Source organism: Nipponia nippon, unplaced genomic scaffold (genome assembly GCF_047370975.1).
Source record: "Nipponia nippon isolate SJK-2023a ecotype South Korea unplaced genomic scaffold, ASM4737097v1 scaffold_14, whole genome shotgun sequence".
NCBI classification, from domain to species: Eukaryota; Metazoa; Chordata; class Aves; order Pelecaniformes; family Threskiornithidae; genus Nipponia; species Nipponia nippon.
Window position 1 is genome coordinate 5,401,369 of NW_028262330.1, and position 23,202 is coordinate 5,424,570.

The following is a 23,202-nucleotide window of genomic DNA, read 5'->3' on the forward strand; positions in this document are numbered from 1 at the left end:
GACTAGATCCCTAAATATCAGCAGCTAAAAATTCCCCAGAACCTGGTTTCACAGCTGAATTGATGAACTAATTGCAAAGTCTTTTCTTAATACGACAGACATCAGACCATGCGCCTCTGTGACTTTGAAATAGTCTCCTTTTCCCCCTGCCACAGGCAGGACCATGCCCCCCTTCCTTCTTGCCTGCTGGACAGAGAAAGCAACGCTCTGCCCCATTCCGGCTCTCCAGCTTTACACCAACCGCACAGCGAGACATACAGAATAAACCCAGATATTCAGCAAATCCAATGCGGCGTCAGAGAAGTAGCTTTCAGAGACTGCTCTGCTTTTAGCCAAGTTATGACCAGAACGAGCTCCTCTAAGCCTACACACCTAAAGGAGGCTTCTACAAAAGAAGCAGCAAGCCCAAGATCTTTACCCTGAGGTGTCCTGGTCTTAACGTTTCTACTATTTTCTCTTAAAAGATCTTTCACTTTTATTACTTCCTACTCAGAGCAGCAACTAAGAACATAATACCTTTGCAAGACAAGCTACCAGTCCGGGAACAGAAAAGACGGGCAGACCTCAGAGAGGAAGAAGCAGAGTTATTTCACAGAGCGTCAGCAACACAGCGAGCAATATATCAACACATAATCCCTGCCCTGCAGCGCCTGAAGGCCATACATCAAATAATTGCCAAGGATCCAGACCATTCATCTTCATGTCTCTGCTGATAACAGAGGTCAGCGAAGGGAGAGGCAGATATTGGGGTAATTTGAGAGAAGACCACCCCCCCCCCCCAAAGTAAGGAAATCATAAAATTACTCCAGCTGTACGTAGCCACTCCAAAACAGCAGAAGGTAAAGTTTGAGAGCTGTTTGGCACGCTGCTTTCTGCCAGCCCCGAGCCGGCAGCATCCCGCCCGCCTCCCCCGCGGCCCTCCACGCAGCGGGGGGCGTCCGGCGTGGGGCTCCGGCAGGCAGCGGCGGCGTGGGGGGGGGGGGGGCGGGCATAGGAAGGGGAGACAAAGAACGGGATGAAAAAACGGCTGCGTGACCAGGGTGCCGGGCAGGAGAGCCGGGTGCCTCGTCCCCTTCACCGGGCACGAACACGCGTGACGAGCAGCCGGCCCGGGGACCCGGGTGGGCTGGGGCAGCCGCCGCGGAGCTCAGCCGGGCCCCCGCTGCCGCCCACCGCAGCCCAGGAGCGCGGCCCCGGCCCGGCCCCGCCGCACGGAGCCGGCGTTACACGCGGCGCTACACGGAGCGACGCCCCGCCCGGCCCCGGCGCTTTTACCGGTAAAGACGAGCCCGGGGAAACTTCTGGCGGCTCCCGCGGCTGGACGGACCCCACCGGCCCCGGGCGGGCTCCCAACCACCGGGCCCTGCGCGGGGGCCGCTGCCACCGCCCCGCCCCGCTCCGCCCGGTACGGCCCGGCCCGGCCCGGCGGGGGTGCGCCCGCCCCGCGGCCCCGCCCCGCCCGCCGCCGGTGTGACCCGGGGCTGCCCGGCAGCCGCCTCAGGCGGGGCCGGCTCTGCGAGGGAAGGGCGAAGAGGGAGTCCCCAGCACAGCACAGCACAGCACGCCCCGCCCGGCGCCGTTACCTGCTGCCCCGCACCGGGGCTGGCGCGGCCATGGCGGCCCGAACGCCGCGACCCTCGCCCGGGCCCGGCGGGCTGAGGTAGCGTGGCCTGAGGTAGTGCGGCCCGACCCCCCCCCCCCGGACTGAGGTGGTGCGGTCCCAGTTCCCCCCCACTCTGCGGGCTGAGGTGGTGCGGCCCGCAGCGCTCACGTGACCGGGTGTTGACGCGTCGCCTGGCAACGGGAAGATGGTGCAACCGGTGGCGGGTGAGTGCGGGGCCCCGCCGCGGCCTGGTACCGCCCGGCCCGGTACCGCCCGGCCTCCCCGGTCCCCTCTGTGCCTGTGCCCAGCCCGGCGGGCCCCGGGGAGCTGGTACTCATTCTGTCTCTCCTGCGGGACGCTCTGGTTGCAGGCAGAGGCCAGCCGCAGCACCATGGAACAGGCCCCCGGTGCCGCAGCAGAGGGATCTGGGCTGGAATTCGGCTCCGCTGAGCGGGCTATAATCAGAGTTCCGTCACATCTTGCTATGGAGGTGATTTCCTTTGAAACGTTGGCAGGGCAGCATGTTCCTGTGCGTTCCTTACAGACTGATGTCTTCATGGAAGCAATTTCAATAGGAAGAAGTAAAACAAGCAAGCTCTTATTGCAGTCCTGCCCTGCGTGTTAAAAAAAAGCCACTACAAATTTAGTAACTGTCCTGTGTGTCAGCAGCATCTTGAAGCAGGTCTTTCTCACTCAGTTCTTAGATAGCACATTCCTGCTGTAGACACTTTAAGAAGGAATTTCTCCACATTTCATAGATGCACGTGCTCGGGCTCTTTCTGAGGTTTGTTGGTGATAAGTTTTTTTTTCTTCTGTTGGTCCTGTACAATATTTGAATTTGGCAAATGATGATATGGAATAACACAGTGTCTCTTTAAAAAGAAAGAAGAGAATAATTTGGCTATGTGTAGTGCAAGCTGGAAGACTTTCTTTAATAAAGCCCTAAGGGTGTTTTTTTGTTTAAATAGATGTGAGCTAGAAACACATGTGAAATTAAAAGTGGTGTGTAGAATTTTGGTCAGGATCTCTACTATCTTAAGGCTAGCTGGGTGACCGTTTTTGCAAATGAGATAAAACTTCTGTACCCTGTGACCAAAAAGCAGTTGTTACAACACCATAGCATTAACATTAAACAAAGTACGCAACCCGTCATAATGCTGCTATTCTGCTTTTTGCCTGTGTTGTACGCTAGGCAATAGAGGCAGAGAATGGGAACAACAATGAAGGGGAAGAGTCTGTGCCTCTGGAGGACCAAGAAGAGACATTTCCCCCAGCAGAAAGAGGAGTCTATGGAGCTACAGGGCTGTTCGTTGGTTCTGCAGAAGTGAGACACTATAATAATATATGTAATCTTATCCACAGAATGCATGACCAGTATTTGTAACTTCAGATTCTCCTGTTGCAGTTTTATTGCTGAAAACACAAAACCAATCAGAACTGGAACGGAGAGCAGCTAATTGATCAAGCACGAAGTATACAAAAACTCTGACAAAACTGGAGAGGTTCCTTTGTTGTGTTATATATGTGTAAAGTTGTTTGGGTTTTTTTTTTTATATGGAGTGATACAGCTTTCCCAGTATATCTGTGCTGATTTTAGAACAAGGCCCTCCTGTTGATTCTTTGTCTGCATTGTCCATGTCTCATGATGACAAAAATAAGCAGATTTTTAGGGGCAAATAGAGTTAGATTGAAAAGCTCTTTCAGATGATGGATTTTATGTTTCAGGAAAAATCTCCTGAGACTTTCTCGGACAAAGTGGAATTAGGCGGGTGTCCTCCTGAATGGGGTGACATGGAGCAGCCAATAACAGACAGAGGAAACCCTTCCCGTACGTCTTCAGGAGCTCCTCTGCAGGCATCTGCGTTGTCAGTGGAGTCCAACAGCCGCACAGAGTCAGGTATCATTCAGTTCCTTATTGACAGTACAATACTCGATACCATCTATCAAGCACAGTTTCTAGTTTTCTCCCTTTCTGATCACTGTTAATCCAGCTGGAGGTATAATTCTATGAAATCTAAGTCTTTTTCTTTATCTTATTCTTTTTTTTGGGGGGGTGGGGTCCAGGTAACATTGGAGAACCCATTTCTCTCTATTCAGAGTCTGCCTTTGAGCAATTCAGTCAGCTTACTAGTGAGCATGGTGGCCAAAGATGGGAAAAGGAATGCCAGCAGCATGGAACTGAGGAACGTGAAATAAGCAGAAGAAGTGAAGGAAACGCAGAAGAAAGAGAACTGGTTGTCCTGGATCCAGAACATGTAAGAAGTCCTCAGATCTTGTCATTCTTCTTTGCAGACTTGATTTTTTCATTTGTATAAAATGTGCGAGGTAAATTGTAAGCAGTGGCTTAGCTGTATGCTGAAACTACATGTTTAGAAACAGCTTTTGCAAAAGTACTAACTCCTGAATGTGTCTGTCCCTCAGTATTAACCCCAAAGTTGCACGTTCAGAAGCGCGCACTGCAGGGGGGCAAATCTGATACTCTTCAGGACTCCTGAAAGAGAAGCACTTGCAGCAGGAGTGAGTGGACGGGTTCTCAGATGTAGCTCTTCCTATATGTTTCTGACTTTCAAATATTCTCAGCAGTCACTTTCTGATGTCAACAAATACCTGCTATATAACTCTTCTCACTTGTTACAGTGAGTGTAGCTAAAATAAGAATGCAAGTGTCTATGGCAGAAAATATGATGTTTTATTTAATAGTGGGAGTAGCAGCAAGGTTCCTTCATAATCTATTTACACAAGTCTGTTAAAGTTTATCAACATCATACTTCTTTACAGCCTCTGATGAGAAGATTCCAGGCTGCCCTGAAGAATTACCTTACTAAGCAGATGGAAAAAGTGAACCTAGAGCTTCAGGAACTGGTATGCGGCATTCTTTCTTTGCCTTCCCACAGCGGCCCATCCCTGTCCAAGCTGAAGTGAGACGGCTGATTTCCTCTTGTGTTTGCAGAGAACAGCAACGAAGAAGGGCAAAGCACAGAGAGAAGAGCTTGGGGTGATTCTTTATGGGGCGCAGCAGCAGCTGGCCCATCTGCAGATGGAACTGGAGAAGAGCCATGACCGCTGTTCTCAGGCAGCCACAGCGCGTCAGCAGCTGGAAGAGGAACTGGAGGGCCTCAGGCTTGCTTACAAGAAAATGTGTCAGAACACAGATGATGAACGCAAGAAAGGTGACCGAGGCCGTCCTTGCAATATTTCCTAATTCTAGTACTGTGTGGAGAAATGAATTTGAATGTAAAAGTCAAGCATTGGATTGAAAAATACAGTAAAATTAATCAGGAATAATGCACTCATTGAAAAATTTCACAGATATTCCTGGTTGCCATATAATTTCTATTGTTTCTAAGACCATGATGCTACGTTGTACTTCTAAGAAGGCCTTTAGGACTAAAACTAAAACTGTTCCCGGCAGGTAGGCTGTTCTGTGACTTAGCAGGAGGAAAATTCCCATCGCTCTGTTACGTTTGCCTGTGTTTCTGTAAGGGTCTGATGAGATTGCAAAGGTCATAGGTCCTTAGGGGCATCCAGGAGTATGAGCGCACCATCCATGTGGCAGCCCATTCCAGCCGAAGAAATGGTCTTGGCTCATTCTTTTTGTGTTGCAGACATTTGGATAGGAAACAGTAAAGCAATTGCAATGGCAAGGATAGCTATGCGTTAAAATAAATTGCCTAGGAAGTTTTTGCAGGTTATTGAAAAAATTAGAGAAGCATTCAACAGACTGAGAAAGAGACAGTTCTGGTTTGGGGCAGAGGAGTGGATTCACAGCCTCCGGAGGCTGCTGCTTTGATTTCCTGGGATTCTGTGTGCTGGGAATCAAGGAATCACCAAGATTTTTAGCTTTGCTGGTGGAGCTATACTGCCAAGCTGATGTAAATCCTCATTTCAGGAAGGGCTGCTTTAGCTGGTAGGGGTGCGGGTTTTGCTTTGGGTGCTTGTATATTTCTTTCCCTTTTATCTCTGTTTAAAGTGTATCCTACAAACATACTTCTCTGTAAATATTTTTCTTCCTGCCTCCCCAGTTTCTGCAATGCAGACCCAGATTGAAAACCTGGCCTTGCATCTCTTCTACATGCAGAATATGGATCAGGATATGCGTCATAATATTTTACTAATGAAACAGTCGACAAAGAAGGCTGAGGCAGAGAAGGTCCAGGCTGAGGTGGAAAAGAAAAAACAGGTATCAAGTAAAACTATCGTCTTTCAAATAAATAAATCCAGCTGACAGTTTGTGGTGAGTCTTGGAGGACATGCTGCCTTGTCAGAAGGAAAGGCATAGTGACTGAATCATGGAAGATGTGTGGGGATATTTTTCCCAAATAATTGAAAAATGCCTGCTTTTTCTAAAAGTGGGAAAAATCCCCACCACCAAGATAGTGGCATGTACTGCCCAAAGGTTTTTGACAGACCTAGCGAATAGCGAATCACTCTTCACTCAAGCAAAGGGGGTGTGGGGGCAGAAAGACATTTAGTGAGGAAGTATCATATGTTCAAGTCTTGAGAATTATTCGGAGTCACAATGAGTTTCACAATGAAAAGTGAACTTTGAAAACGAACTGAGCCGGTTGGTGTGCTGGAGCTCCCTCTGCTGCTTTCTGCTTGCAGCAGGACACAGACTGATTATTGTTAATGCAAAATTGCATGCAAACAGTTGAAATCAGATGGATTTAGACGTTTTTTAACAAAGGATTTTAAAACATCAAGTATTAAGATTCCCAGCTGCTGGAGAGGTGGCATAATATAATCCATGCTGACAGGAATGAATGCTGCTTCAGGTCTGAAGTATCAATTTACTACTGCAAACGGAATAATAAAAAATCAGCAAAGAAGGTCTCGTTCTCTTGAAAGTTGTCACATTCATGAGTCATTTGTATATGAATGGAAAAGTTTCAGTAGGAATCAAATCAAATCCAGTCGCCAATTTAAACCCTTTTGTAGCCTATGCTATTCTTGTAGAATATAGTTGGTTAAGACTGAGAGTACATTGCTCATCCTGAACTGTTTGGCTCTGACTCTTTAGGATCTGCTAGTAGACCGCTTAACAAGAAAAGCCTACGAACTACAAGAACAGATTGCTCTGTTTGAAGCTCAGTTTGTGGCCCAGGCAGAGGACACAAAAGTAACTCGGCAAGCAGTAAATGAGGTAGGAGGGTGCTTTTTTCACTTCTGGTTAGTATTTCCCTGGAAATACTGGAAGGACTGACCACTTTGGCTCATGCTCACGTGGTATGTACAATCTAGGCCAGAGTTGTATGGTTCGTTCCTGTTTGCAGAAATGAAGACTTTTTTTTTTCTTTCCCTGAAGAATTGCCTGTAAATCACTTCCTCCCCCACTCTCTCGGCATGTTTTTTCCTTGCAGACCTATGCTTTGTGGTCTGGTGCGACAATAAACTAGACACATATTAGTTGAAGCTGTTCCTGCCCATCATATTATCAACAGAAGAAAAATACTGCATTGTAACATGAATTTGGTTTTTCAGCACAGTATAGATTGTCTACCAACTCTCTCTTCCCTAGGCTTGTATGGAGGTACAGGCTATTAACATGGAGAAAAAGCAATTGATGAACCACTGGAAGAGCAGCTTGGCTGGAATGAAGCAAAGAGATGAGGCCTATATTGCCACACAAGAGTTGCTGAGGTATGGTATCTGAAAACGGTCTCAGCAGAGACCTCAAATAATTTGGACAGGAGGGATTCTAAAAGGGGCAGTACGTCTTCTCTCAAGTTTATTACCGCATGTGCAGGATATGTCAGACAGAACAAGTTTGCTGCTCTAAAGCACATAATAAGGTTAAAGGAGCGGAAGTACAGTTCTTTGCCACTATTTTCTTTATCCAAAACACAACTCTCCCTCGAAATGTGTGGTTCATTTAAAGCTGCTTAGAATTTTTCCATTCATATTTTATTCCTTTAAAAGAGTTCCTTTGCCTTTGCAACATCTCTCAATCCAAAGACCTAGAGAGTGAGAAGGATTTATCTATCACTTTCGGTTAGGATTTTGTGATGCCTCTAGAAATCTTCAGGAAAACCTTCCTCTTGTTGCCAAAAGAAGTGTTTATTTGGTCTGGAGTCTTAAAACTTGATTGATTCTCTGAGAACATATAATCCACTTTTATATGGTGGCATCCTGGTAAGAATGGGGGGCTGGGGACAGAACTGAAAGAAGGAATTAATTTTCCTACATACGTTTCCTTTTAAATCTTAATGCCTCCATCCATCTTCTGATGACTCTGCACTGTCACAGCAGACTAGCCTTTATAAAGATCTTCCTTCTTGGCCAGTTGTTGCTGCAATGGCATGTTTGAAAAGAGGAATTTGTAGATGACCGTTCAGCACATGAATCAATCCCTGTGATGATTTTCCATCCTCTTTGCCTCTCCAGCAAGTACAGACATGACCTCAAGTCCCTAGAAATGGACATCCATGGCTGTAGAAAGTCAATCAGGAAGGAGGAGGAGAGGAATGAGTTGCTTGTCACCATCCTAAGCCGTTCACAGAACGATGCCAACACGACAAAGAAACTGATTGCCCAGTGCCTTTCAAGGCAGGAGGCCCTGAAGGTTGAATCTGGCACCTATACTCGCATTCTCCATGAGACAGAGCAGGCCCTCAACAGGACCAAGATGGTGAGAAGAGTTCCTTGGAAGAAGAATCCTTTTGAATTGGACACAGGTATTTAATCCCCTTCCCCAAACAGTTGTAGTGATCCTGTCTCTGTCTTCCCTACCTTTTAGGACCAAGCTGCTCGTCTGAATGAGTTGCTGTCCATCAGTAAGGATATAGAGAAAGGGACTGACGCAAAAGAGGAGATGGAGAATGAAATCATGGCAAAGCTTCAGGACCAGATGATGTCCAGCAAAGCCACAAAGCACTTCTCACAGCTGGCTGCAAAACTTCACAGGAGAAAAACAGATCTGGTATGGTATCTCTTCTGTTTGGGAGGGCAGGGGAAGGAAACAGCCTAGAGCAGTGTTTCTCAAGTGTGTTTTGTCAGTGTCTGCATTTTGTTTTTCAAGTCTACAATTGAAGCTCTGCTGCGTTTGCAATTTCAGTTTAGTTCTTCCAGTGATCTTATTGCAGGGTTCTTGTGTATGCGAGAAAGTTTGGCCAAAAAGGCCTGACACATAACATACTATTGTTTCTTTACTTAAAAAATGAGGCAGAATGATGAATCCTGGGTGTGTTTACTATAAAGTGGTTCAAGTTCTTATGTATTGCAGGAAGACAGTGGATACGTGCTACTTCTATACTCCACGTCAAACTAACTTCTATCTCTATACTGCGTCGCGGAATGTGATACAGGCATAGTCTCAGTTTCCAAATAAGGATTACAGTCCAAGGAACAGTGAAACCAGACCCACAGTTCTTCATGGCATGATAAATTGCTCTCTCTGGGAGTGTGTAACTGGTACAGGTAGAAAAACTAGAAGATTCAGCATAGTATTTATCGTATTGACTTATGTGTGGGCTGGCACTAAGAGAACATGCTCACACCTCTGTATTTCCATGGGTTACTTCAGCCTGCCCCTGTTTTTTTTTAAATCAGGTCCATATCTTAAGTAACTGGAAGACTTCCAGGGTGGCTTTCACTGTGAGGAAGGCCCCTCTGCCCCCCTTTCTGACAGATAAACAAACAAGTGGATACTCTGCATTGACTCCTATTAGCATGTGTTGCACAGCAGAACATAGCACAGAGGCTAGGGACTTGGAAAAGACCAAATTGCAACTTCTCGCAGTGTGCTCCAGGCTGTGTGGAAGTAGCAGACAGGCTCTTGAAAGTTACCTGGCTGCTTCCATGCTGCGCTCAAACAAAAGGCGTACCCACGCTTTCTGGCTAGTACAGTTGTGGTTAGGTGAGGGAGGTGTTCGTCAGGCATGGTGGAGAAGGTACAGTATAGTAACGTCCTACTACTGTTAGCCAGGTAACTAGAGACATCCAGGCAGGGAAGATAATTGCAGAAGTGATGAGTGTGGTCTCTTAAACGGTTTTGGGATGTTTAGGCTCCTTAATGCTTTTCAACAGCCTTATGGCAGAGGTAAATATTGCTATTTCCTGTCAACAGATGGAGAAACAAAGGTACAGAGAGGGTAAGTAGCTTGCTTACAGCTTGTAGCACAGACTGGGGAGTAGATTCTAAATCCCCTGATTCCCATGCTTTGGTAAGTAGGCATTACAAATCAATGAGTTGCTGTTGGTGACAGTAATATGTTTTCTGTCTCTTGATATTCCTAGGAGCTGCATTTTTCCAAGGTTGAGAATGATATGGCCCAGGTTATTCTGAATGCAACTCATACCAACTGCAGGCTGACAATTCTCCAAAAAACACTTTGTGAGCTGGACAAGGAAATAAAAACTATCCATGATCTGATCAGCTGCAGGGAAAGTGAGATTGCAAAGTGCAGTATCCTGACTGAGAACAAGGGAGGGGTCATCAGCCAGTACAACAAGAGGTTGGAGATGATTCTTTCTCAGCAGGGGGTACGTATGTTTATGTTTCTATCCCAAACTTGGTTTTATTCTTTGTGGTGACCACAGATGCCCTTGATAAATGGAACTGCATAAGTGCTGGATAGTTAAAACTTTCAGGCATCAGTACTGTGATTTAAAAGCTGCACTAGTTAATGTACCTGTTTACATTCGTCAAACAGTTCTTAATGCTTGTGAAGAGGAGCTGGCATTAGGGAATTGTGAAATGAGGGTGTGCCTAGCACAGATTTCTGCAGGGAGTTGTCTACATCTGATGAAAATGTTGAATGACATCAATACTCTGGGAGTAAATAGGATCTCGTTATAAAATCTGCAAACACTGACGAGAGGAGAATGGAACAGGCAGAGTGACTTAAGTTGCTTGATGGTTGTCCCCATTCAGATGATACCCAGCTCTGTCCCTAGCACTGTGAGCTGTAAGACCTTTATGGATACCGATGCAAAAACGATTACTGTGGCATAAGCTTCGCAAGCTTTTGAATGTCCAGATGTACCTGTTGTAAGAGCTTAGGAGGCCCTCTCACCACAGAGTCTGAGAACATTTCGGGCTCCTGTTGCATTTATTCCTGTGAGGTCAGGAATTATTAGTCCCATCCAACTCATGGGAAATGCAGGCCAAAAGTAACTAACTGGCCAAATAACAGTATAGTTGAAGTATTTAGTAGGCATCTCAGCAGTTGGACCGGCCTTCTGCAATAGTGCTATAAACAAATGCTCCAGCAGCTTCCGCCTGATTAATCTCAAACCTTGCCCTCATATAGGGGCAAGAATTGGCACCACTGGAAATTGAGATCAACAAACTGACCAAGCAGATCGAAGAATATAATTCTGAGGTGATAACACTACAGAAGTACTGGCTCAATGTACAGAAAGAGCTGGTGAAGTTAACACACGAACGGGAGGAACAAATAGCCTCCTTGGATATGTTAAAGAAACAGATCACAATAATGCAGCAGAAGAAAGTACGCACTGAAAGTAAGTCATTCCCCAATTCTTTCTTAAAATGTTCATCCATGAAATGGCTAAAAAAGGGAGCAAAGGCTTACAGACGGGTAATGCTAGACCTTCACCAAAGAATGCCTTCAGTGCTCCTGTATGTGTGCGAGCAATAATACAAATGATCGCAGTATGGTTCTCGGGGGCTAAGAGCCAGGCACCTTCTGCTGTGTTGCATGTCGTTATTTCCTATAACAACTGATCCTATCTTAACTGACACAGTCGAACCCTAAGTGACCATGTCACGTGTTGCATTTCTTAAATAAAGTTTGCAAGTAGTTGGTAGGTAAGTGTCCCCAGCAATGATAGCACTTTCCTTGGCCAAACCCAACTCTTTTCCACAGTAGTCTCCTTCAAAACCTTACCTGATTTTGGGGCTTGACGAAAAAGGTTTTGGCTGGGTATATGAGACACGGGTGGCTCTGCATGCAGTGTTGTCTGGTCTAATAGCAGTCTGTCACACCTTGCCTGCATTCAACCTAGTGCTCCTGCAAATTTTAAGACTTTCTTCTGTTCACCTGTAGATGAAATTCAGCAGGAAACAAAAGAACAGAAAGACATCGAACGTCACATGAGGAGCATGTCAAATGACTTGATAAAGTTGAATGTGTTGATCAACAAGAACAACAGCAGCTGCGAGGAGCTGCAATATGGCAACATTATCACAGAGAACGAGTTTGTATGCTCTCTCAAGGTACAGAGGCTTGACATCTCATTTCCAGGTCTCAACCTCCCATGCAGATCAGAGGCAAACAGTGATCCTGAAAATCTTTCTCACTCTGACAATATTGTATTGGTTTATGCTTCTCAACTCTAGGCAGCAGAAAAAGAATCAGTTGAGATGCAGGAGAAGCACAGTCAGTTGACTGAGGAGAAGAAAAGACTCCTAAACAGCCTGGTGGAAGCAGAGTAGGTACCAGAGAAATTCTTGCTTTGTGCCACAGTCTTTGAACTTTTGTATATGTGTCCACGTTACCTTTCTTCTCCAGTCATCAAACTGAACCAGCACCAACAAATGTGCTTCTGTCCTTGGAGAAGATGAAAGGAGTTCAATGAATTTTTGAAACGCAGAAATTGAAAGGTGCTTTAGCCGTCTCTGGAACCAGCAAGAGCTGAGATTTAACGATTCCAGCATGCTTGTGCTGGATGTTGCCAAGATCTGTATGGGAAGACTCTGCATGCTCTCTCCTCTGCCAGTAACTCAGAGCGAGTGTGCTGCACTGGGCAATTAATCCATCATCCCCCTGGCAGTCTGGGCTTGCTTGTTTTTACAGTCATCATGCCATTTTCTAAATTGTGGAGCTTCCCGTCTGATTTCACGCTGCTCTGTTGCTGCCCTTTTATACGTCCCATATGCAAATTCTTAGTTTCTGCCAAACCATTCAGCGCTGTGTTCAGAATCGATCTCGGGAGCGTGCTGCCACTGATGCACAGAGCGAGCATCCTCTCTGTTGTTTACAAAGGCACTGCTTTCCCTTTCTGTCATTGAAGGCATCAAATCATGCTATGGGAGAAAAAGATCCAGCTGACAAAAGAGATGCGTGCAGCGGTGGATTCTGAGACAGGACAAGGCGAAATCCAAGCCATGAGAACAGAGATTCATAGGATGCAAGTAAGCCACTGGGAAAGATGGACAGTATTGGAAATCCTACCAGCCTGCAGCTAGATTGAATTAACTGCATCCAGCATGCATGCACTTTATGCATTCCTTATGCACGCTATGTAATAGGCTGCAGCAGTATCTAGATACACGCAGGAAGTCTATTTAAAATGTAATATGTCTGCCACCTTATTCTGTGACCCCAATTTATAAATGTTGATTACTAAATATTGCATCATCTTAACCACTGGTTAGGGAAGTCTTCTATCTTCTGGCAAAGCAACTCTTCCCTTTCACTCTCGGGATATTTCTGCTCTTCTGCTTTTGCTATTGCTAATGAATTCCAGTGAAACATTTTGAAGATTACTTTAGATGAGTTGATAATCCAGCCCTCTGCTTTCCAGATCCACACAGGGCAAACTAGGTTTGGATTTAGAGCAAATTTGGCTTGCCAAGGCTCCCGTGTCACGTGTATCTGGTTTATGTTGATGGGGTGTGCCACACAGAAAACTTCAGTTAGGTGTCATTCGTAACCATTCATTATTTTCAGCCTGTTTTATCTCTTGACAAATGGCAGGTCCGCTATGGCCGGCTGATGAAGCAGCAGGAGAAGATGATTTGTGATATGGAGGCATCTGTTTCTCGTAGAGAGGCGATAGCGATTCGTGGAGAGGGTCAGAACAAAACAGATAAGAAACTTATCACCAAGAGCGACTTCCACCGCAAGAAACAGGAGCTGAGAAAGAAGATCGGCGAAACCCAGAAGGTGAGCAAGTAAAGCAGGGCTGCAAGAGTTCACGTAGCCTGTATTTGCCTTGTGATGAGCGCCAGTGCGCACTTAGCACAGCCACGGGGTGTCGGTACCCAGACCCTGCACAGGTACAGCACCGCACAGGGGGCAGGCTTTGGAAACTCATTAAAAAAAAAAAAAAAAGTTCTGGGAAGATGGCCGGGAATGCAGGTGAACTAAAGAGCCAGAATCTGCCATTTCCTTCTCTCCATTTACTAGAACATTCAAGACTGCAACAAAACCATCCTGGAGCTGGAGAGCACCCAAGCGTCCCTTAGTGCCGCCTTCTTGGAAAAGCAGCAAGAATTGTGCGGACTGCAGGCTGAGTCTGATGGCCTCCGTTCAGACGCAGAATGTCTTCGGAACAAGAAACGATGGGTGAGCGCATCTGCTTCCTTGCAGCAGGCGAGCCAAATAGAACCTGCTGCTTGCTTCTCTTGCCAGCTCCCTGTCTCTCTGTCTCACCACCATCCTGAACTGGGCGTGCTTGGCATGGAATTTTAGCAACCCTTTAAGTTAACTGCACGCATTTTGAGGGCTCATAGTGGTCCTGAGTTGATGCTGCAGTTGCACCCTTAGTGAGGCAGCATTCGCCTGGAAACGTCAGCCTGAAGGACATCGTTTGTATCTTGAAAATATCCACTAGCAACTTCCCTTTGTGAGCGCTAGCTGGCTACTCGTAAGTATGTTACAAATTTGAGAGCCGGCTCAAGGTCTTGAATGACCTCCTATGACATTTTTAAGTTGATGAAACTCTGTCCTGGCAAGGGTTGCCTTGTATGCACGGGTATTTCTCTGATCTATGGAATTCTGTGACGACTGTACCTCTACAGCAGTCGGAATGGGGATGCTCTTTGGCTGTTGTAACGGGGACTTAGCAGTATCCTTCTTAAGAAGCCCTTCCATTTCAAAATACGATGGTTTCAGTACCTGTGTGCAGTCTGTTGTCAAAGCAATTTCCGTTGTTGCATTTCTCAGAACCTTTTGGAGATTGTGGCCTACCAGACACGCCAGAAGCATCTGCAGGCACTGAAGGAAGGGAAGTACACTCCCCTGTGCCGCACCGAACAAGTCTGGAGAAACGAGCAGCAGAAACTGCAGGACCGGCTCCGTACCGTCAACGCCATCGTCCACCAGATCCAGCAGGAACATCCTCAGCACCAAAGGGCTCTCCAGTGGCTCACTCAGTGCTTGGAATCCAGGCTCGGCTCGCAGGAAAACTGACAGAGACATGGACAAAGCACCTATAACCATCTGTTCTTGTTCTTCTGGAGGCTGCAGGCTTTGTAAATGAGAAATATAAGAATAAATATAAAAATAAATATAAAATAAATATTTATTAAAGAGGTAGCATTGCTACTTTTTTTGTTTGTTTCTTTTCACATTTCACCTTTGCAGCAACAGGCCGGTTCATCGGTTTCCCTGCCCCTGCTGACCTCGCCTGGCCGTCGGGGTTTGGGGGCAGCTGCAGCCTTGACCTTCAGGCCGGGGGGGCCGCCCGGGCCCTGCGCTCCTGTTACCGGAAAGCAGCAAAATAATTCACTCTCTAAAACTTAATTTTGGAGTTTCAGAAAGCAGGCATTCTTTATTGCGGCGCCGGGCAGCACTGGGGGTCATTCCACCATGAGTGCTCCTCCGACTTGGTAAACTTTCGGTAATTATATACGATGAAATCATACATGTTTGTAGGGCTTCCGAGGATTCATTTACATAAACATGAGATTTCCTGGAACTTATTAACATATGTAAGTGTGATCCGCATGCGCAGTCGTCTTCCATGGTGGTCTCTGGGGGTCTTTGGGGGGTCTTCAGATGAAGGCTTGTAGTCTTCTTCCCTGCGTTCGCTGACTGACCTTTACTTCTGCGCAAACTCAGTCTGGGGTCACGTATGCCATGTCCTTCAAGGTCGGTTTGTTCTGGTCTTGTGGGCATCTTGCAACTTTCTTATCTCTCTGGCTCCGCGCATCTGCCCTCCCAAGGCCGAGCTGCCTAAAGGGGGAGCGTAAGCTTTACCTTCGTTTGGTTACATCTGTTGTGCAATGAGTCTGACGACTGGAACTGATAGCTCCTACCTCTACCCGCAGGTATCCCTCCCACCGGCTTTTGCTCAAGCCCCGCAGCAGCAGCGCTCGAGCGGCGGCGGGGGCGGCTCCGGGAAGGGGAAGGCGCCCGCCCGGGGCCGGGGCCGGGGCCGGGGCCGCCCCGGGGGCGGTGCCGTGACGCGGGCCGGTTCCGCGGCGCCTGCCGGGAGGCCGGGACGGCGGGGCCATGCCGGGGCCGCGGGTCGCCGCCGCCGCCGCGCTGCTGGCGCTGCTGGTCCCCGCCGCGGCGGGCAGCCCCGGGGCCGCCGGCTGCGAGGTGCCCCCGGGCGACCGCTTCGACTGCGGCCCCGAGCGGCTGCTGTCCCGGGCGGGCTGCGAGGCGCGGGGCTGCTGCTACGCTCCCGCCGGCCCCGGCCCCGGCCCCGGGCCGCCCTGGTGCTTCTTCCCCCGCGGCTACCGGAGCTACCGGGCGGAGAACCTGACGGCCACCCCCAGCGGCTTCACCGCCGGGCTCCGCCGCGTCGCCGCCAGCTTCTTACCGGGGGACGTGGGCTGCCTGCGGCTGGACGTGGCGCTGGAGACCCCCGCCCGCCTGCGCTTCACGGTGCGCCCCGGCCCTGGCCCCGGCCCCGGGCTCGGCCCCCCGGCCTGCCCCCAGCCGACCCCCTCCCTCTCTGCCCCCGCAGCTGCGGGACCCGGCCCGGCAGCGGTACGAGGTGCCCCTGGCCACGCCGCCGGCGAGCGGCCGAGCCGCCTCCACGCTCTACGGGGTGCGGGTCAACCAGGAGCCCTTCGGCCTCGTCGTCTACCGGCAGCGCGACGGGCGGGTCCTGTAAGTGCCCGTCCTGCCCCGAGCCGGGCGAGGGCTCCCCTCGCCTTCCCGAAGGGATTCGGTCTGGAAGCGGGACACGACGCCGGCCCCAGCAATGCACGGGCCGGGAGCAGGGATGGGGCAGGGGACACGGGTGAGGACAGCAGGGTGGCAGTCAGCGGCTGCGGGGGCTTTGCTTTGACCCCTTCTGCCGTTCGGTGGCTGAGAAGGGAAGCAGGAATCCCAGAGCTCAGCCAAAACTTGGTTTTGTTTCACATGGTGACGAGCATCTGTGTCCCTCCCCAGAGCTGGTGGTCCTCCAGCTCGGTGCCTCCCTCCTCCCTGGCTGCTGGGCACCGCCGGGGCTGTTTGCCAGAGTCTCCCTTTCTCTCCGGCAGGCTGAACACCACCGTCGCGCCCCTCTTCTTCGCAGACCAGTTCCTGCAGATCTCCACCTCTTTGCCCTCCCATTTCATTTCTGGGCTGGGGGAGCACCTGACGCCGCTGGTCCTCGACACGGCGTGGACCAGGGTCACCCTCTGGAATCGAGACATGGCTCCTGTGGTACGGAGCGGGGCTGAGGGACAGGGAGATGGCTCATCTGTGCTTGCAGGGGTGGCCCCACGGCCTCTTATGTCTTGTCCGAGGCTGGGGAAAGGCATCCGTGCTGGTTGAGCTCTGGGACCTGGCCTCAGCCGCGGGCAAGCCCATAGGACTGCTGTCTCCGCGTCAGGCTTTGTTCCCCCTTGGGGCTCTGCTCTGCGCTGCTCGGGAGCTGCTTTCCCCCCCACTGGTCCCAGGGCTCTTGCTTGGGGCACAGCTCTGCCGACTGGGGTGGTGTTTGGGGCTGCAAGCCCTGGGTTTGCACCTGAGCCATGACAGTGCTTCTGGCCGGAGGTGAGGGGTGGGTGGGTGGGTGCTGCACTGGGGTCTCTGGCAGAGCCTTGCCAGCACCACGCTGTGCTCTGCTCCAGCCCCAGGCCAACCTCTACGGCTCCCACCCTTTCTACCTGGGGATGGAGGACGATGGTTCAGCCCACGGTGTCTTTCTGCTGAATAGCAACGCGATGGGTGAGTCCCATGGAGGCGCCGGGTGCGGGCTTGGCCCCCGTCCCCCTCCTCAGCTTGTTCTTCCAGCACTTGTGCTTCCCCAGATGTGCTCCTGCAGCCCAGCCCGGCCTTGACCTGGCGCACGACGGGTGGGATCCTGGACTTCTACGTCTTCCTGGGCCCTGACCCCAAGAGCGTGGTGCGGCAGTACCTGGATGTTGTCGGTAGGGCCGAGCCGCGGGCGGGGGGCATGGGTGCTCCCGGGATGGCTTTGCCGGGTTGCTGTGAGCTGCGCGATGCGGGGCGCGGTGCTGGGCTGTCCCTGTGCCCGCCTGGCCAGCACACACCCTCCCGGCTTCCAGGGTTCCCCTTCATGCCCCCGTACTGGGGCCTGGGCTTCCACCTCTGCCGCTGGGGCTACTCTTCCACCAGCATCACCCAGGAGGTTGTGGTCAACATGACGGCAGCCCGCTTCCCCCTGGTAGGTCTCGGCTGCTCCCCGGGAGCCTCTGCCTGAAGTGGCCGTGGAGGGGCTGATAGGGAGCCTCGGTGGGGTGGGGGTCTGGCGGCGGTGTGTGGGGGTCCCTGCTCCTCCCCGAGCACTGGTGCCGCCATCCACAGGACGTGCAGTGGAACGACCTGGATTACATGGATGCCAAGAGGGATTTCACCTTCAACAAGAAAAGCTTTAAGGACTACCCAGAGATGGTGCAGGACTTCCATCGCCGTGGCCTGAGGTACATCATGATCGTGGTGAGTGGCACCCCCGGCCATGCCGGGGCTCCTGCACGGCACCAGGGTTTCCCTGCTGGCACTGGGGTTTCTGGCTGCCCCCAAGGGCGGTGATGGAGCTTCCTCCGAGGAAGAAAGGGGAGGCCATTCCCTATCTCGCTGGTGAAGCCCCGGCTTTGTGCCCTGCCAGGATCCTGGGATCAGCAGCTCGGGGCCTCCCGGCACCTACAAGCCCTATGACGAGGGACTGAAGCGAGGGGTGTTCATCCGAAACGCCACGGGGCAGCCCCTGATTGGGAAGGTGCGTGCGAGGAGCAGCCCCGGTCCCTGTGGGAGGGGGCTTGAGCGGGGCTGCAGGAGTGGGACCCCGAGAGCTGGAGGGAAACAGCCGGGGAATGGCCATGGTGGAAAGTGGGGTGGTGCGTGGGGGCTGTGAGGTGCAGCGGGGCTTTGCTGGTTGCTGCCTCCCTCCCACAGGTCTGGCCGGGCCCAACGGCCTTCCCGGACTTCACCAACCCAGAGACTCACGAGTGGTGGCACGACATGGTGAAGGACTTCCATGACCAAGTGCCCTTTGACGGCATGTGGATTGTGAGTGGCCCGGCAGAGCTGCCAGCTGCGGCTCCCTGGCTCCTGCCCTGCACCTCTGCTGGGCCCTGGTGCAGCAGCAAGGGCATCCATTCCCTCCCCTTCCCTTCCCTCCCCAGGACATGAATGAGCCATCAAACTTTGTGGAGGGCTCCCAGGACGGCTGCCCCAACAACAGCCTGGAGCAGCCCCCCTACGTGCCAGGTACGGGGAGTGGGTACCGGCCTCTGCCCGGGGGTGCGGGGAGCGCCGGGAGGAGCCTGGGGGATGCTCCGGTCCCGGCTGAGAGGGCTCCGAGCTTGCCCTCGCCACTGCCCCTCCCATGCAGGTGTGTTCGGGGGACGCCTCCAAGCCGGGACCATCTGTGCCTCAAGCCAGCAGTACCTGTCCTCCCACTACAACCTGCACAGCCTGTACGGGCTGACTGAGGCCATCGCCTCCCACGAGTAAGCCTGGGGCTCGTGCCGCAGCTCCTGCTGTCCCGGAGGATGCGCATCCCAGGGGAGAGACCCCTCCCCATGCCGTGATCTGGGCAGTTTGGGCATGGGGGGCATTCAGCGGGTGGGCGAGGGTTTGATTTATAATCCAGCACACTGCCTGCTGCTGCCAGCCTGGTACTGGAGGGGGCTGGAAGCATCCCCTGGGCTGGAGCTGGTGCAGTGCGGCCATGCTGGCTCCTGGGCTGAGGGGTTGCGCCCTGAGCACTGTCCCATGTCACCTGCCCCATGGGTGAGGTGGCCCTGGGCATCTGCCTCGGCATGTGCCAGCTCTGTGCTGCTGCCGGGAGCCGCTGGTGGGGTGCTGAGCCCCTTCCCTGCCTGGGCGGTGCTGAGCTGACCCCGTCCCGCCTGCAGCGCACTGCTGAGGGTCCGGGGCAAGCGGCCCTTCGTCATCTCACGCTCCACCTTCGCTGGGCACGGGCGCTACGCGGGGCACTGGACAGGGGACGTCGGCAGCGACTGGGAGCAGCTGTATTACTCCGTACCAGGTAGGCTATGGGGCGCTGGGGCTGCATCCGCCCCCGCTTCCCCCCCTGCGCCTCCCCTGCAGCCGGTGCCTTCTCCCTGGGCTCTGTGCCCGAGGTGCTGCGGAGCCCCGATGGCCTCTGCACCCCCTCCGTAGAGGTGCTGCTCTTCAACCTCTTTGGGGTGCCACTGGTGGGTGCCGACATCTGTGGCTTCGTGGGCGACACGTCTGAGGAGCTGTGCGTGCGCTGGACCCAGCTGGGCGCCTTCTACCCCTTCATGAGGAATCACAACGACCACGGTGCCCGGGTGAGCACTGGGAGCCCTCACCCTGCCCAGCAGCGGGTGGCGGGGGTGGCTGGGTGGCTGGGGCAGGGGTGGGCGCTCTGGGGCTGTGCGAGGGACTGCCCTGCCTGTGTGGGAAGGTGGCTGGCGCAGCTGCAGGGCTGTGTGCCGTTGGTGCTGGGCTCGTGCCAGGGGGAGTCTGTCCCACGTACCCAAAAGGTGCCCACCGTTCCAAGCATCCCCCTTTGGCTTCTCTCCTGCAGCCGCAGGAGCCGTACGCCTTCAGCCCAGCTGCCCAGGCCGCCATGAGGAACGCCCTCCGCCTCCGCTACTCCCTCCTGCCCTTCCTCTACACCCTCTTCCACCGGGCTCACTCTGCTGGGGAGACGGTGGCGCGGCCCCTCTTCCTCGAGTGAGTGCCGACCCGGCCGGGGCCGATGGGTGGCCCGGGCTCAGCGGGAGGTGGGTGCAGGGTCTCCCTGGCACTGCACTATCCCTCCCCATCCTTCCCCAGGTTCCCCAAGGACCCCAACACCTGGGCCGTGGACCGCCAGCTCCTGTGGGGCGGGGGGCTGCTCATCACACCCGTGCTGGAGGCAGGAAAGACCAAAGTCAGCGGCTACTTCCCGGCGGGGACGTGGTACAGCCTCGCAGGGGTGGGTGCTCCCCCGCCACGCCACAGGGCTCTCGGGTGGCCACGCAGGGGCTTTGCCGCGGGGCCCCATCTGCATTCCTGTGCCCCACTGCTGGTACTGGCCCCCCAGGGCTGTGTGGTCAGGACTCATGCCTTGCCTGCCTTCACTCACGGCCGTTTGAGGGCCACAGCACTGGGCTGGGACCCCCTTGGCTTGCTGCGCCCTACGCCTGCTTTTCCGTCTTTTTGTTTTTACTTAGGACTCCACCATCCACAGCAAAGGGCAGTGGATCCTCTTGCAAGCCCCCCTGGACACCATTAACGTCCATGTCCGCGCAGGGCACATCCTGCCCCTGCAGGTGAGCCTGCTCCGCGCTGCGGTGACACCGCGGTGACCTGTCTGGCCAGCCCCTGTCCGCGCGTGGGGCAGGGCGGAGGGCTGCAACGCAGTCACCGGCAGACTGGACGTTGCCGAACGAGCCGCGAGCCTGTGGTGCTCGGTCGGGGCTGGGGGAAAGCGACTCCGGCAGTGCTCGGAGCTGTGCCTGATCTTGCACCTCAGGAGCCTGCGTTCAACACTGCCGAGTCCCGCAAGAAGGGGATGGCCTTGGTCGTGGCACTGACACCGGACGGCTTTGCCAGGGGAGAGCTGTTCTGGGACGATGGGGAGAGCTGGCAGACCTTTGAGAAGGGGGACTACACCGAGATCCTCTTCCTAGCCACACATGTGAGCGAGGGGGGCTGCTGGCAGGGGCATCTGGGCACGGGTGTTCGCAGCCGCGTGCAGGTCCCGGTGCCCCTGGGGCACATGCGGTCATGGGCAGCACCGTGCCATGGTGCAGCCAAGCTGTGTTGTGCCCAAATTGCCAGACTGAGTCGCGGCCCTGCAGCGGGTGCTCAGCACGGGCTACAGCACTGTGAGGTGGAGGGGTCCCATGGGGACCGTACCCCCCAGGGGCCCACTCAGGAGGTGGAGAGGCTGTGCTGGGGAGCTGGCTGCTCTCTTCTTGCACCCACAGTGCTGCGCAGCAGCGGATGCTCTCCAGTGCTGTCTCTGATAAATGGCTGTACCACTCTCCAGCAACGGCAGAGCGCCCGTCCCCCCGGGCTCTGTGCCCTGCAGACAGGCAGCACATTGGGCAGGGCACATCGAGAAGCCCTGGGTGTGTGTGGGGTGGCTGGGACCCGGGAGCGTGGGGTGACAGCCCCACTGTCCCCACAGGGCGCTGTGCTCAGCCAGCTCCTGCAGGCAAGTGCCCACCTCGACGGGGTGCTGCTGGAGACCGTGACCGTACTGGGCGTCACCAGCCCTCCCCGGCAAGTCCTGGCCAATGGTGCCCTCGTGGGCGACTTCTCCTACCGCAGTGACACCCAGGTGAGTGCTCGTCCCCCCGTGGGGAGGGGGCAGCGGCAGGGGGGAGCTGCTGGCCAGCAGCTGGGAGGGGACCCGGGGCTCAGCCAAGGGGCTGGTGGGGTTCGGCCCCAGCGATGGCACGGTACCCGCTTTGTTGGCACCAAGGAGCGTAAAGGGCTGCCCAGCACGGGCTGGGTTGCTGCCCTGGCGCTGGAGCAGGATTAGGCTGTGCAGGGGGGCAAGGGTGGGGAGATGGAGGATGGAGAGGATGCGTGGTGACGGGGCTGGAGCTCTGCAGGGAGCAGTGGCATGGCTCTGGTCTTGGGGCTGTCTGCCATGGGCACCCTTCCAGGGGGGTCTGCGGGACCGGGGCTGTGCCAGGCTGCATCTCTGCATGCACCCCCCTTGGCTCTGACACCCCCTGGGCTCCGTCCTGGCCGGTTCTCACTGTCCTGACCCTTCCTTCTCCCCCTCAGGTGCTGAGTGTCCCCGTGTCGCTGCCGATGTGGGAGCAGTTTGTGATCACTTGGTCCTGAGCCTGTGCTGGACCCGTGCCGCTCAGTGGGGCGAGGCGATGCTGCTCCCTCTGGCTCTGGAGCCAAATCCATCCCATCCTTCATAAAACCAGAGCTGCTGCTGCTCTTCCCACACAGCACGGCTCCTGGGCTTCGGCTTCCCTTCTGGCTAACACGAGCGCATTGGAGATGTGTGCGCTGGACTTGCATCGGGGTGGGGGGGGCTTGCACAACCCCTGGGGATGGGGAACCCCTCAGCTCCCCCAAAATGGGGAAAAAACCAACCCAAGTGCCTTGTGAGACAGCAAACCTGTTAACATGTGGAACTGGTAACCTGTTGAGGGACTGCGCGGAGTCTCCTGGCTGTGTTTTTGGGGAGGGGGATCTGCGCAGGAGGGTGAGGGAGCAACGCTGTGAATAAAGTTGCTGTTTCTGGGAGCAGCCCCAGGCCGTGTCTGTGCCCCCCTCTGCCGGTGCCTGTCCTGAAAGTGCTGCTGAGCCCTGGCTCAGCCCTGTCCCCCAGCTGGGACCCCCCGGCTCCATCCCTGCCTGGGGGCCTCCAGCAGGACTGCCTGCACCCCTTGCAGGCTTCACCCCATTTCCCAGAGCGCTGGGGGACCCCTGGCTGCTCCCGCAGTCCCAGCCATGCTGTGGAGCCCCTTGGCCCGTCCATCCTGCTGGCTCCTTGGCCCCTCTGTCCTTCTGGCTCTGAGCCCGGGGACTGCTGCCCTCCGGGGGCTGCTGGCC

At 53.6% G+C, this 23,202-nt stretch overlaps 3 protein-coding genes and 1 long non-coding RNA gene across 9 annotated transcripts in view; 2 read left to right on the forward strand and 2 right to left on the reverse strand.

Annotated features, from left to right (window-relative positions):
- TBC1D16 (TBC1 domain family member 16) overlaps positions 1-1,415 on the reverse strand; it is a 31,666-nt gene extending 30,251 nt beyond the window's left edge. For all 3 annotated transcript variants that reach the window (XM_087750554.1, XM_087750553.1, XM_087750551.1), the window contains exon 1: positions 1,276-1,415. The gene's annotated coding sequence lies outside the window, so the exon portion shown is untranslated. The remainder of the gene's footprint in view (positions 1-1,275) is intronic.
- Positions 1,416-1,700: 285 nt separating this feature from the next.
- Positions 1,701-14,803, forward strand: CCDC40 (coiled-coil domain 40 molecular ruler complex subunit). Of its 4 annotated transcripts, XM_087750548.1 has the most exons (20): positions 1,701-1,827; positions 1,974-2,093; positions 2,796-2,927; positions 3,329-3,500; positions 3,668-3,858; positions 4,382-4,465; positions 4,554-4,773; positions 5,626-5,783; positions 6,624-6,746; positions 7,122-7,243; positions 7,988-8,231; positions 8,340-8,522; positions 9,839-10,084; positions 10,855-11,068; positions 11,614-11,783; positions 11,907-11,998; positions 12,581-12,701; positions 13,267-13,455; positions 13,699-13,857; positions 14,458-14,803. In XM_087750548.1, the coding sequence occupies exons 2-20, from the start codon at positions 1,995-1,997 to the stop codon at positions 14,701-14,703; spliced, it is 3,165 nt and encodes a 1,054-aa protein (XP_087606674.1). In that variant the 5' UTR covers positions 1,701-1,827; positions 1,974-1,994; the 3' UTR covers positions 14,704-14,803. The 4 variants fall into 4 exon arrangements, with proteins under 4 accessions (XP_087606674.1, XP_087606672.1, XP_087606673.1 ...); XM_087750546.1 differs by having other exon boundaries at positions 1,809-2,093; XM_087750547.1 differs by having other exon boundaries at positions 1,809-2,093; positions 3,701-3,858.
- On the reverse strand, positions 14,631-15,689 carry LOC148056428 (uncharacterized). Its single transcript, XR_015703160.1, has 3 exons — positions 15,552-15,689; positions 14,870-15,468; positions 14,631-14,761 (listed from the first exon to the last, which is right to left on the reverse strand). It is a non-coding gene; the product is annotated as an uncharacterized LOC148056428 (long non-coding RNA).
- A 30-nt stretch (positions 15,690-15,719) lies between these two features.
- GAA (alpha glucosidase) lies at positions 15,720-22,896 on the forward strand. The gene is made up of 19 exons (XM_087750550.1): positions 15,720-16,125; positions 16,208-16,353; positions 16,731-16,896; positions 17,307-17,403; positions 17,487-17,606; positions 17,745-17,863; positions 18,004-18,135; positions 18,305-18,415; positions 18,592-18,705; positions 18,822-18,906; positions 19,031-19,148; positions 19,557-19,690; positions 19,825-19,976; positions 20,216-20,364; positions 20,467-20,608; positions 20,847-20,945; positions 21,149-21,313; positions 21,809-21,961; positions 22,417-22,896. The coding sequence occupies exons 1-19, from the start codon at positions 15,748-15,750 to the stop codon at positions 22,474-22,476; spliced, it is 2,640 nt and encodes an 879-aa protein (XP_087606676.1). The 5' UTR covers positions 15,720-15,747; the 3' UTR covers positions 22,477-22,896.
- Positions 22,897-23,202: the final 306 nt, after the last annotated feature.

Excerpts from the sequence above, each read along its gene's own strand:
- CCDC40 (XM_087750546.1), top strand. The coding sequence starts at position 1,809 with ATGGTGCAACCGGTGGCGGGTGAGTGCGGGGCCCCGCCGCGGCCTGGT. Across the intron at positions 3,859-4,381 it reads TTGTCCTGGATCCAGAACAT|CCTCTGATGAGAAGATTCCA; the intron begins GTAAGAAGTCCT and ends ACTTCTTTACAG. Across the intron at positions 11,784-11,906 it reads AGTTTGTATGCTCTCTCAAG|GCAGCAGAAAAAGAATCAGT; the intron begins GTACAGAGGCTT and ends TCTCAACTCTAG.
- GAA (XM_087750550.1), top strand. The coding sequence starts at position 15,748 with ATGCCGGGGCCGCGGGTCGCCGCCGCCGCCGCGCTGCTGGCGCTGCTG. Across the intron at positions 18,416-18,591 it reads GGCAGCCCCTGATTGGGAAG|GTCTGGCCGGGCCCAACGGC; the intron begins GTGCGTGCGAGG and ends TCCCTCCCACAG. Across the intron at positions 20,365-20,466 it reads GCGCGGCCCCTCTTCCTCGA|GTTCCCCAAGGACCCCAACA; the intron begins GTGAGTGCCGAC and ends ATCCTTCCCCAG.